This window comes from Mastigoproctus giganteus, unplaced genomic scaffold, assembly GCF_048544385.1.
Source record: "Mastigoproctus giganteus isolate SK-2022 unplaced genomic scaffold, ASM4854438v1 scaffold_36, whole genome shotgun sequence".
Classification (NCBI taxonomy): Eukaryota; Metazoa; Arthropoda; class Arachnida; order Uropygi; family Thelyphonidae; genus Mastigoproctus; species Mastigoproctus giganteus.
Genome location: NW_028328313.1, coordinates 158547 through 172088, shown reverse-complemented (window position 1 = coordinate 172088; position 13542 = coordinate 158547). Strand labels below are relative to the sequence as shown.

Genomic DNA, 13542 nt, shown 5'->3' with positions numbered 1-13542 from the left:
GTTATTCCATTAAAACTTCATTTGAATGTCAGTAGAATGTCAACAGAAGTATTCATAAATTTCAAAGTTCTAAGTGTTTCTTTTAATTCTCTCGAAAGTTTTTCCTCTTTTTTTTTTTTTTTCTTCCCACATGGGACAATGAGTCCCTGCACACACACACACAGTTTGCGGTTTTACAAAAAAAATAAAAACACTCCCGAAGTTCATTGAGACATCAGGGAAGAGGTAAGAAGAGAAAGACCTTTCCTCCCCTTTCTTCTTATTCTAGGCTGGTAATGCTCACACAATTATTGTCATTCTCACTATAATAAACTTGGTAAGTGCGTGTTTGATTTGAGGCTTCCATATTGATGCTTCCACACTTCCATAGCTTCCATAACACCGCTCCTAGTGTGATTATGATCAACGCTATGGCTGGAATTCCTAAAGTAAGGTATACTGCTTCACGAGACCAATTTCTTTCTAGATGCACAATTAATTTTAATTGTCCCCATTGATTCCATACAAGACATTCATAAAAGCCAAATTGTTCTGCTTGGACTGAGTCGATGTTGAGAGTACTGGTTACATCTCGTTGACTCCATACTTCCAAATGAGTGGTTAGCAGTTCATTAGTCATGGTATTTTTCCAGGTCACATTCTCTAGAGGAGGAACATGTTTAAAAGCACATTGTTGCCGAACGTCGTCTCCTAAACTTGTTAGATGTGTTTTGCAGTTTCCTTCTGGTGATCCTTTTATATAAATTAATGCCTGGTCTTTCACTAAAGGATAGTTTGAGATTTCTGCTGTACAAGTGTAGCGACCTGACGTTTGACGTGTCATCTTAGGAATTGATAAAGTAGAAATGATACTGCTTTGAATAATCTTACCCTCGAAATACCATTTTATTACTGGAAGTGGATTTCCTCTAGCTTCACACTGTAGCAAAACTGGATTTCCTTGGATTGTAGCAATATCATTCAATTTAGATATGAGGATGGGTCCATAAGATACTGTCATTATGAAGGAAGCTTGGGCTGTTCCTAGTTCATTTCGAACTAAGCAGGTGAAGTTATCGTTATGGTTTGTTCTCATAACACTTTTAATTTCAAGAGAAGCGTTTCCTTGTTTTATTAGCAGTTCTCCATTTTTAAAACCATTCGTAGGCGAAGACATCTGGGTTTGCTCTGGCTTCACATTTCAATTTGAACCGATTGTGTTCTCGTGTGATTTTTGAGGTTGCTTTCATAGTAACCTGTTACCCCGCTCGGTGGGTCTCTGGTAGGTTTCCCTCTTACTCAAGTCTCCCTGTTCTTCCGTTATCCTTTTAACCTACGCGAGTTCTAGGGTGTGGCCGTATCAGAACTAGTTAGTCTAGGCATAACTTATATTTTTTTGTCGTGAGTGTAGTTATGTCGTTTTTGACTCTTTTCTTTTGGTTGGCCATCTTAGTTCACCTTAACATGTTCATATAGTTCTGTTTATCGTCTAGTGATTTTTATAGGACAGTTTCATATATCCTCAAGATGCAGAGGGAGAATGTCTCTTTCTCTTCCCCCCATCTCGCAATTTGAACTTTAGCGTTGAAATTATCAAGTAATTTCGTAATTAATTACCTGACACCGCAGTTACCTCCTAATCATTTTTTAACATTTAGCTTTACTACTTTAGTGGTTGAATGTGAGGTTTTGGCAGTAAAAGAATAAACTTGAATAGCACAGAAACATAACAGGGTTTAATATAACAAGAGAGAATTTTACATACTTCATTCAAAAAGATATACTAAGTCATTTCATTAATTAGACATTTCATTTAATGAGGTATTTCATCAAAATATTCCATTAAACATGTTTATCATAGCCAGTTCAGCAATTATAAGATCAAACCTTTTAAGTTTAAGGCTTTTCATCTTTAGTTCCAGTAGTTAACTTTCAATAGGATCAGTTTAGCAATTAGAAAGGAAACATTTTAACGGCATCATGGTCACTAATATCCTTACATTGCATGCTATGCTTATATCATTTATAACTTACCAGCTCTAAGATCACACTAGGTTGATCGGTCTACGCTATGGCTCTCTTCGGTTGGCTCGGCAAAACAGCGGTCAGCTTCTGGCTGGGCTCTTCGGTCCTTCCTTTTGTGCCTTCTTGTTCCTCCCCGTCCGTCGTCTCCTGACGATGACTCTTCTTCCGACTCCCTCCGTCCGATCTCTTTCTCCTTGCGAGGGTCCGCTTTTTATTCCCCAAGCCCGCCCACACTGTTTATACAAAACTTCTTTCTCATTGGTAGGAGCCGAGTCTTAAGATGCCTGATGTTTTCCCATGATGAGTCATGGAAAGGCACTGGATTCAAAGAGGTATCTCATGCCACCTGTCGAATATTCCAGCGACACGTGGAGCCACTCTACCATCTCCCTTTGGCCTAATTTGCATCTTAAATGAACGCGTCCATCCAGTGTTTACAAAAATCTTACATTACATTTGTAAGTGGCTAACTGAGATCGCTGTTGCTGGCTAACACATTTATTACGCAGTTATAGCGACTAATTTTGCGATTATATTAACTTAAGAAAAATATGCGCTTTTACTTGAGGATTTTTACTTCGCCTTGAGCTTTTCATTTGGTACTTAAAGTACTTATATTATATCGAAGCTTTTGAAAAAGATCTATATAGGACGGGTACAGACAATTCAGTCGTGGGAACTTTGAAAAATAAGAAAGGGCAGAATTAGCGCTATAACAAACCCTTGGCTTATATTTCACTATGACTGTAATTGAGATCATCATAGGGTGCAAATAGGTTACATGATTAGCGACACAGGTAAATGCTTTCTTATCACACTCTGGTGATAGAGTGGTTATCCATTTCAAATAAGCATTCACTCTTATTTTGTCTGACCATAATTCCTGACTGGCTTGTACTGATCCGTTGATGGGATTACCATTAAAATGAATCCATCTCAAAATAGCTGGTGGTTTTCCTGCTAAAGATTTGCATGTAAGAGTGGCTTGCTCCCCTTCGTTCCCATTAAGGAATGAGCCTTCTCCGATTAGAGGTGGTAGAGGCATAACATAAATTGTTACAATAGCTGTACTTGATCGGAATTGACGTCCATCCTTAGTTTGAACGTGGCAAAAATATTTACCTTCATCTGTCAGCTGCAGTTGGGTGATTTGCAATGCAAAATCATTCTCTCTAGGTGATCCGACGATTTTATAATCAGGAAGCCCTGGTGGTCTGAAAAGGTGGTCTGTGCTTTTTCCGTTGAAAAACCATTTTACAGTGGCTGTGAGATTTGAAACTAATCTACAGGGGATGATGATAGTTTGACCAGTAATGGCCTCTCTATCTAATGGCTGAAGAATGAAGATACCGGTATGATAAGGCATACACCGAATAAGTAGCGTAACTAGCAGGAACATGACCTGTGCTGGAGTAGTCATATTGATGAGTATTCTGATATGTATCTCTGTCAAAAATAACGTTACCCCCTTTGTTTTTTTCTCTGGGCCTAAAGTAAAATAAAACTGTAATGTAGGAGATAGTGGATTTTTTTTTTTTCATTAAATTTACTTCAAAGACCTAAAATACTAAAATCAGAGTTGAACATAATTCCCCCTTTTTTTTTTTTTTTTTTAAATAAACCCTTTTATTAAATTTCACTCTTTCTTAAATTTACCGAAATTCTTTTTCTAGGAAACCTTCTTGGTCGAGCCATTTTACATACTGGTTAACTGCCATCATGGCACAAAAAGTTACCGGATGATCCCAATGACAACGAAATGGGAATCTCTCCCTAGGCAGCTGGCTCCTTTTAGGACAGCCTAGGTCATCCAGATTAATAATCTGTTTGTCCGGCAGCACGTCCTTTAACCAGAGGGCTTTTTCGAACCCCTTAATAAAGATGTAGAGATAAGGCCGGGCTATGACTCGAATCCAAGGGCCGAATAATTGTACCGAGAATGCCCCACGCTTCCAGGGGAGGCCCAATAATTTATCGCACGTCCACAAATTCTTTGCCTGGAGGGTTTTTGGCAATTCAAAAAACTCTCCTTCGACTTTCAGAACGGTATTCTTCGTTAACCCATCACATCCCATAAAGGCGGCTTCTTTAGGTGAAAGGTTTCCACATGCATCTCGACAAAATTGTAAATCTATGCAGCCCAGTTTCGTGTAGGGGTTGGGAAAGGGGTGGACCTACGTCGTGATGTAAAATCGCTCACTCTTTCCTTGATCAACCGGGGGGTGTATGATGGAGCAGATGTGATGGGGTGATCGTGTTGTTCTCTACTCGGGTCCTGTGGCATCTGTGGATCTTTTTGAATGGGGAAATTAATGGGATAGTTAGTAGCAGGCCTTGGGTCCCAATCTTCCTCTTCAAATGTGGGATTCCTTGCGGGCCTTGGATCCCAATCTTCCTCTTCAAATGTGGGATTCCTTGCGGGCCTTGAATCCCAATCTTCCTCTTCAAAATTAAGCCTTTTGTTTTCTCTGTTATGTGGAGTGGAAAAAACAGGGGTATGGTATCGGCTTTGGTATTGTGCCTTCCCAGGGGTAGTGTTATATCCATATATTTTGGTGCTTCTTGTCTGCGTGGAAAAAGAAAAGGAGGTCCTTACCTTTCCACTAGGTCGTGATCGAGATTGATCTCTTTTGATCTCTCTCCTACCCTCCTCTTCTGGAATACCACCCCTCCTTCCTTCTTCTCGGGGTGTGATATTCTCTGTGTGTGGCACGGAGACACGTGGGACGCAGGAAATGGGTTGAATGGTAGGTACCTCCTTAATTACCTTGGCCTCCTCTGGTGTTTCTATTGAAGAAAGATCGTCCGGAGTGGACTCCTTCTGTGTGATACTTCCGAGGTTCTCTCCTTCTGGTTCCGACCATGTTGTAACGAACATCCAACCGATTCTGATACCGAGAAGCATCCGAACAAACTTCATTACCCAATTCACCCCTATGGTGAATCGCCTCCTGAGGTAGCCGACTTCCATTTTTTCCATAGTTCCTTCTCTCTTTTCTTTCTGAAGAGGATAAATAAAACACTTTAAAATATTTATATGTGTATTTATTGATCCATATATATATATATATATATATATACGCAAGCAGTAAGTTCTAGTAGACATATATATATATATATTTTTCCATACATATACAGAAGCATTGCCGTTTTTTTTTTTTTCTTTTTCTACTTTGGAAACTCTTGCAGCAAGGTGTAAAGCTGAGTTAATGGGGTCTCCCTTTGATTTGAAGTGGACGGTCTTGGTTCAATGACCGCAGTCCTTGTCGAGTTCCTACCACTGGTTGTGCCCAAAGCTGAAGTTAGAGTCGAAGGGGTCTCTATCTGGTATGGTGTAGAGGAAGCTTGACTCGAGCTGTTCTTAGGGGTTGTTGATGCCATGAAAGATACAGTCTGTTGCCATTTAGGAAAAAAGTAAAGGTCTCTGGTTAGGAGAGAGGTAATTACTGGGACCCGTTCCATGTTCTTACTATTTGTCCGTTTCATAAGTCTAGCGTCATACACCATTTTTTTATTAACCATGGTGAGGAGAGTGAGCAAGTCGGTCTTATCTGCTCTTGTTTCCAACATTTCACAAAGATTGTTAACATACCAGGAACCTTTTTTGAATGTTGCCATGAGGCGCAATGCGGAACTACTGAAGAGACAACCAAAAGGTTAGCCTGTAAAGTGTTCTCTGATTCTACACATTCTTCGGTGGTGTCATCTACCGTAACCGGGTTTTCCATAGTCACATCACTTCCTTGACAAACCTGAACTATGAAGATCTTAGGTTTTTCCTTTAACGTTGGAGCAGCACTATCCCAAAACGGGGCAAATAATTGCTCTAAACCAAATCTACCGTCTCGGGCATACAAGATCCCGTAGGTCCCGTGTGTCAGGACACAACCTACGCAGCAATCTGCCTCTGTGTGGTCGCAGGCCGCTATCTGCCTTAAAGCCTGTAAGACTTCATTTACTGTGAAATCATGGTGTATAACCACATCAAAACCAATGCTAGCAAAGCAGGTAGCTAACCGAACCGTATCCTTTTCTATTGACTTGATATCCTTCAAATGGGGACACTGGTGAAAGACCCTATGAGAAAATATCACACATGTACCTCGTCGGAAGTGTGCCATAGAATACATTGAGCTTTCTACTGGCATTTGAAACGGGATTGCCGGCCCTCTCATTTGTCTGAGATTCGTACCTATAGGGAAAGAGGTTGATAACTTGGTCAGCGTCGTAGCTTGTACTCGTTCTATTACCAACTGTGCTATCCTATCTCCATGGTTAAACTTAAATCCAGTATTTCCAAAATTGAGTATATTAACTTCAAGGTTTTTGAAATATTCGGAACTCTGCATTTCAGCACTTATTTCCAAGTAGTGATTTAAAGGAATGCCTACCCGTGGTAGAATTCTCCCAGTGCAACCGGGTGGTGCACGGATTTGAAGATCTGTTTGAATAATAACTTTTGATGAAGGAGGAACAAAGTATTCCCTTGGACTATATATGTCGAAAGCCGTATTATCCGGAGACGTCCTGGTGGGGGAACGGGCTAGAGTAGATAACTTAGTAAAGAATAATTGTGGAAGAGGTGATCTATTGTAGACATCCATCCTTTTTTGAACTTCCAGCCTAATGAGAAATGAGAACTGATAAGTAATGAAACAGAAGGGCTTGTGTTCAGAATACATTATATATATTTATATATATATATATATATATATATATATTTTTTTTTTTTTTCCTTTTTTTTCTATTCTTTTATCTTTGAAAGCAAGAGATGCATGAAGTCACAACAAATGATGCCATTAATATGACCAACAAGAGCAGCAGTGGTAGTTTAAACCAAGAGGTTATTCCCTCACTTATAAACTGTTGAAACCATGCCATCCAAGGAGTCTGGCCGGGTGAATATCCAGAAACTTGAGATAATTGGGAGAAATTTGGATGGATAACTTGCAAGGCAGGGTCTTCTAAACAGAATTCTATTTCCTTACATTCTGATATGGTTCTACCCAATAAGCATAATTTTTCCTGATGGCATTTCACATCTGTTTTAAACTGTATGGTATGTATGGTAGGCATCTCAAGTAACTTAATTGATCTTTATTGATCATAGAAAGGATCCGCACTATATCCATCTCGCAAGATCAAGTCATGGCATCGTTCGATGTCGTATCACTCTTTACCTCCATCCCTGTGGAACTTGCCATCTCTTGCGCAAAACAACTCTTGGACAATGATGGAACCCTCAGCGACAGAACTAAGCTGACACCTGATGACATTTCCGCCGCCCTCAGACTGTGCTTAACAGGGGGTGCAATCATGTTTAATGGTTCAATCTACCAGCAGATACATGGCACAGCCATGGGTTCCCCTGTCAGCTCGGTCACAGCAAACATCGTGATGGAGGAGTTAGAGGGACGTGCGTTTACACACGCACCGGATCACATCGCCTTTTGGTGTCGCTACGTAGACGATGTGTTCGTAGTGATCCCTAGAGACTCAAGTCAGCGACTCCTAACCCACCTCAACTCACTGTCACCCTTCATAAAATTCACGGTTGAGCTGGAGTCGAACAACTCTATACCATACCTAGATACACTTGTCCGGCACGAAGACACATGCTTGAAGACAACGGTTTATCGTAAGCCTATGTGTGCTGGCCAATTTACCAACTTCCAGTCAGCACACACACGGGGCCACCTCCTCTCAACCGCCCGAACCTTGCTAACTCGCGCCTGGACACACTCCAGCTCTGCAGATGAAAGGTGCAAAGAGATCACCAGAGTCAAAGTAGACCTTACGAGGTGTGGCTACCCCATCGATGTCCTTAACAGATGTGATCTACAAGCACGCGACAACGTGACGACCAACAGCAACACCAACAGTGACGAGTCTTCCACGAGGGCATTCATCCCATACTACCCCAACCTGTCACAGCAGATCGGTAGAATCCTAAGATCGCATAGGGTGAAGTGCATCCAACTCCCAGGCAAGAAACTGCGTTCTCTCCTTTCCAACATAAAAACACCTGTCCCCACCCTTCTACAGAGTGGTGTGGTCTATCGCATCTCTTGCCGTGACTGCACGAGCTGCTACTTTGGAGAGACTGGTCGTCGCCTCGAGAAACGCCTCTCAGAACATAAAAGGGCGATCCGTTTGGCGGATGTAGAACACTCAGCTATTGCCGAGCATGTCTGGACAACCCACCACGACATCAACCCACACCGCGATGTCGTGGTTGTAGACAAGTCCCACCATTACTTAAGGCGCACCTGGTTGGAATCGTTAAGTATAAAATGCTCGGATACCTCGTTGAACAGGAACAGTGGTTGTCAACTTAACCCCATCACAGAAGCAGTAATTCTGTCCATAGACAAACGCTGGCCACGTCACCACCATACGTCACAGCCACAAACATCAACAAACAATTAACCACGTGTCTCACGTACCATCCTGGCAGTGCATCTCTATTCTAACTGCCATTCAAAGTATTTTAATCTGATGAAGGCTGCCACCCAGCCGAAAGCTAATTCATTTATCATAATTTTAATGCTCTGTGTAACAAAAATAAGATAAATAAATTATGAATCCAGAGCACACAGGCGTGTTTTATTAATTGATCTTGTCGCCACTAATATATCTTTGAACGTTACCATTACTGTTCCGGCAAGACATGTAGACATAGCTTGGAAGGTTAAGATTGATAGTGTGTCACAAGCAAAACATCCCAATGGGGAACTTATTTCTTCAACAAACTTAGGACACACTGTGTGTGTTTCCAGGAAAATGTTGTATCCTGAAAACGAGAGATCAACCATTAAAGGAGCTGTTTGCAACATTTTCGATGTTAGCTGTCCTGTATGTTCGATTTCCAAGTGATGAGAGGTCTGTGCCTTTGGCAACCTGTTTGTTTTACTGTTTATCATATAATCCAAATAAGATTCACTCTTGCGACAGCTAACTTTTTCCTCATAAAAATGACATTGTATCATTTTTTCATCGAAGACGAATTGCTTAGATACACTATAGTTTGATTGGACATCTCCGATCTCTCCATATTTTGGTCTGGATGGTAATGCTGCCTGATCTATGTAGGCTTCCTTATTATTTCCCACTCTTAAAATTAGACGGTTATCGAGAATATCAGTAGGTTGATCGAAAGCGCCAACCACTTGTATTGATGTTATTTTTAGTGATTGCAAAGTTCCTTAATGATATCGTTTCGACTGTTTCATTGGACTGAGACTGTATTTCTACCACATACTGACACGTGACACCCTCAATCTTTCTGACCTCATACACCCTAGTGAAATCAGGTACCAACCATATTCTATAATGCAGACAAGGCTGACTATCTATTATATGACAATTTGCACCACTGTCTCCAGCGATACACTTTGTCATACCAGGCCAATTCAAAGATTCTTTTGTCAGCGCCTGAAAATTATATCCATCATGGCAATGTCGCCCCCATGAGCAGTATGCATTCTGTGGGCAGGCAACCTGACTAATCAAATGCAATTCAGTAGGAAAGGTGTAATATATACGCTTCGTCTGCCAATGTTAGCTGCAGCTGAAACAGTGTTTGTTGGGTGCCTGAAACAAACCAGAGACATTGCCTATAATCCAGTAATAACATTCTGTTATAGACTAATGTTATTAGTGGAGTCCCTCAGGGCTCAGTGTTGGGTCCATTATTGTTTTCTGTATTTATAAATAATATTGATGATGGTATGATACTTTGATATTATATATTTGGATCTTAGAAAGGCTTTTGATACTGTTGCACATGGAAGACTGCTGCACAAATTGGAGCAGTGTGGCATTAGAGGCAAGTTGCTGCTATGGATAAAGGGGTGGTTGAGGGGGAGAAGACAGAGAGTGGTAATCAATGGACACTGCTCATCGTGGACTAATGTTATTAGTGGAGTCCCTCAGGGTTCAGTATTGGGTCCTTTATTGTTTTCTGTATTTATAAATGATATTGATGATGGTATATCAGGCTTAATGTCCAAGTTTGCAGACGATACGAAGGTTGGCAGGGTTGTCAAGGACACTACTGACACTATGCTGCTGCAACAGGATCTGGAAAGGTTGAGCAGATGGGCTGAGAGGTGGCAAATGAAGTTTAACATTGACAAATGTAAAGTACTACACATGGGAAACAGCAACCCCAGAGCAATGTATCAACTCTGTGGTACTACACTGACAGTGGTAGAGAATGAAAAGGACTTGGGGGTGGTTGTGCAGGCAGATATGAAGTTCTCTGAACAGTGCAGACGGGCTGCAAGAGTAGCTCATGGAGTATTGTCAATGATATACAGGAATTTTTCCAGCAGGGATAAGGAGGTGATTATTCCCTTGTATAAGGCAATGGTCAGGCCACACCTAGAGTACTGTATACAGGTCTGGAGGCCTCATTTCAAGAAGGATGTAGAACGAATACAGAGAAGGGCAACAGCTGCTGGAACGAATACAGAGAAGGGCAACAAGATTAGTGAATGGAACAAAGGGGTGCTCTTACGAAGAAAGGCTTAAGTTTTGCAAATTACAGTGTCTGGAGACTAGGCACCAGCGAGGTGATCTGATAGAGGTGTATAAAGCCTTGAATGGTTTGAGCATGCTCAATGCTGATGGGATTCTTCCTCTAGCTCAGAATAATCACCTGAGAGGGCATAAATTCAAATTGAGGAAAGACAGATGTAGGATAGACGTGCGGAAATTTGCCTTTAGCCAGCGGGTGGTTGGTTGGTGGAACTGACTTCCATCCCTTGTAGTGGAGGTTGATAGCCTAAATAAGTTTAAGGCTCAGCTGGACAGGTATTTTGAACGAACAGAGGGGTGAAGTGGAAGTGGTTTTTTTTTTTTTTTTTTGGCTGATGCTGCATAAGCTTGCTTTCTTGCATCAAATGCCTCTACTAATGCTAATGCTATCTCTATTTTACGGTTATAGTGAATAATTTCGCCATCTTCTTTACAAAACACACACCCTTTTCTGAATGACGTTTAATTTGTTTTTACTCCTTAGCTGAAACTCTAGGTTATTAATAAAGTGAAATTTTGAAAGATATCCAGCGTGGTAAGGATATGGTAATTTCAGTCATTACTTAACAGTAATCAGGGAAAGGGGGAGCAAAATTAACGCTATAACACCCTCTTCTGCTTCCCCTTCAGAATTGAGATTCGGGGATTTAAAAACTCCAGCTTCTCAATTCTGATCATGGACTATGAACAATTTTTGATTCTTTTTTTTTTTTTTTTTTAAATGGTTTCCTTCTTTACAACTTAATCACACTACTATTAAGATCAATATAGCATCAAAACTATACTAATATTTGGCTATGGATACTAAATTATAACACAACTTAATACATATGATATGACCAAAATGGTAACATTCATTATTCTTCTGGTATTATTGTCCAGCATCTTCACACATTATCAAGCGAAGGATAAACAAGATATAAAGTCAGTCATATTTCACTTTTCTTCTTCTTATTTTCACTGTGTGCTTCCATGTGTCCATATTATCCATATTGCATATTTTGTCCAAGCAAAAAACATTAACTCTGTTTTGTTGGTTCACTTATCTGGGCTGTTTGTAGTATCTTTCTCTGTTCTCTTTTGAGATATTTGGATTCATAACTTACTTCCTTCTTTGGCACAAACATATTGTCCTCCAAATTTTTTTAAGGCACAATTCATTATTCGTATAATATAAAAGAAAACAAGTATTAGTATATATTCTTTTCAACATCTATCTATAAGCAATGAACCATAAGGTTAGAATACAGTGTTGGCGGGGGGGTAGGGTAGGATGTGATGAGGGCGTATGGGGATAGATAGATGGTCCCTGCAACCATTTATTGGGGGGGGAGAAGAAATAGCATCCTCTATTACTAGAGGCTGTGACTGCTATAAAAGCTTATTATTATGTTGTATTTGTTTAATTAGATTTCCCTACTTAATCAGTAACCTCCCCCAACGTAGTTATGGCTTTATCTGTGTGCCTTGTGGCTTGGTTTAGGACCAGGTCTCGTATACCCTCAACGTAAGAGAGAGATGGGTAACCCATCTTCCCCTTATGCCACAGTTTGGACCTGTTTGCGTTGTGTAACTAAGGAGGAATTCAATGAAATTACCTTCCTTCCCTAGCGCAGTAACATTAATTGAACTTAATCAACCCAGGTGATTACTGATGTGATCTGAGGTCAGCAACAAGGCAGTATTAGTAACAGAAACAATCATTTATTACTATATATATATAAAAACACATTACAAAGAAAATACACATATATACCTCACTCTCGTTTTTCATAACACTCATCTTCTCATTAAAATTATTAGATTTAAAAGTTATTGCTTTTCATTTACACCATTTTAGTATTATACTGATTTAAACATTACTGTGATTCCTTATGGTTACACTCCTCTTACAAAGGGGTCCTGCAGTTAATATTAACAATCTATAATATCCATAAAAAACATATTTAATTGGCTATTGCCCATGTTAAATGTCAACTAGATACCAACATCTCTTTTACCCTTTGCTCCTCTGTTTAACTTTAAAACAGTTAATGTTTCAGACATTTAATATTTAAAGCATTTAATATTTGTGAACACTTATCGTTTAAGACATTAATATTTTAAGTACATACATTGGATCACCAAACCTTTATGGTAACCAGTTAATAGTCATGGTACCTATACTACTGTACCGCGACATATAATAAAACTCATGTAACATACATGAAACATAGAAAGAAATCAGCTTAGAAAGGAATCATCTTTTAAAACTGCGTCACTGTAATATTCCATTTCAACAATCTCTCGTTCTCATACATACATAATGAAACATTTCAGCTTACCGTTTTCCTGTATCTTTTTCCTTGCTTCCTTCGAGCTTCCTCCTTCTCAGGGCGTTTCCCTCTGCTTGTTTCTGCTGGCTGGAAACTACTTGGTTCCTTCAATACAGTTTGCACTGGCGCAATTTTTACTAGATAGCATTTTTTTTTCACTATAACCAAAAATCGCGACTATTTAATCTTCTATCTAAGTTGAACTATTTTTAATTCTTCTCTCTTGATCTCTCTAATTTCTTTAATTCTAAATCTTCATTTCCTTATTATTCTCCCTCCGATTCTCCTCCTCTGCTTTTATATCAGGGTCAAACCCCTTTTGCGTTTTTTCCCATCGCTTGTCTCATTGGATGCTCTAGTTCCAAGGCCAAAAATTTTAGGTGGTCCGAGTATCATGTCATGGTCAAAGAGTCTGTTGACTCTTCTTCTAAACCACTTAACGAGCAACAAACCCTAGGTACGTCATGATTTTCTCGGTTACTAAGATGGCGTTGCCGACGCTGATGTTACTTTTGACCATCTTTGGGCAAGCGAGAATGTTATTCAATATCACGATCATTGAGAAAGAGCTCAAGGTATCTTGTTTATGTGGGTGTTGGGGGGGGGGGAGAAGAGAATGAGCACGGCACCAATTGTTGGAGGGGGTTTATGTTAGAATATTCTATAATTGTTTATTTAGTGT

General features: G+C 40.0%; 2 protein-coding genes across 2 annotated transcripts; both read right to left on the bottom strand.

The window, feature by feature from the left end:
- Positions 1–259: 259 nt before the first annotated feature.
- LOC150074860 (irregular chiasm C-roughest protein-like) lies at positions 260–1156 on the bottom strand. Its single transcript, XM_090389460.1, has one exon. It carries the CDS (start codon positions 1154–1156, stop codon positions 260–262), a length of 897 nt encoding a protein of 298 aa, XP_090245586.1.
- A 1440-nt stretch (positions 1157–2596) lies between these two features.
- Positions 2597–3424, bottom strand: LOC150074859 (irregular chiasm C-roughest protein-like). Its single transcript, XM_090389459.1, has one exon. The coding sequence runs from the start codon at positions 3422–3424 to the stop codon at positions 2597–2599; it is 828 nt and encodes a 275-aa protein (XP_090245585.1).
- Positions 3425–13542: the final 10118 nt, after the last annotated feature.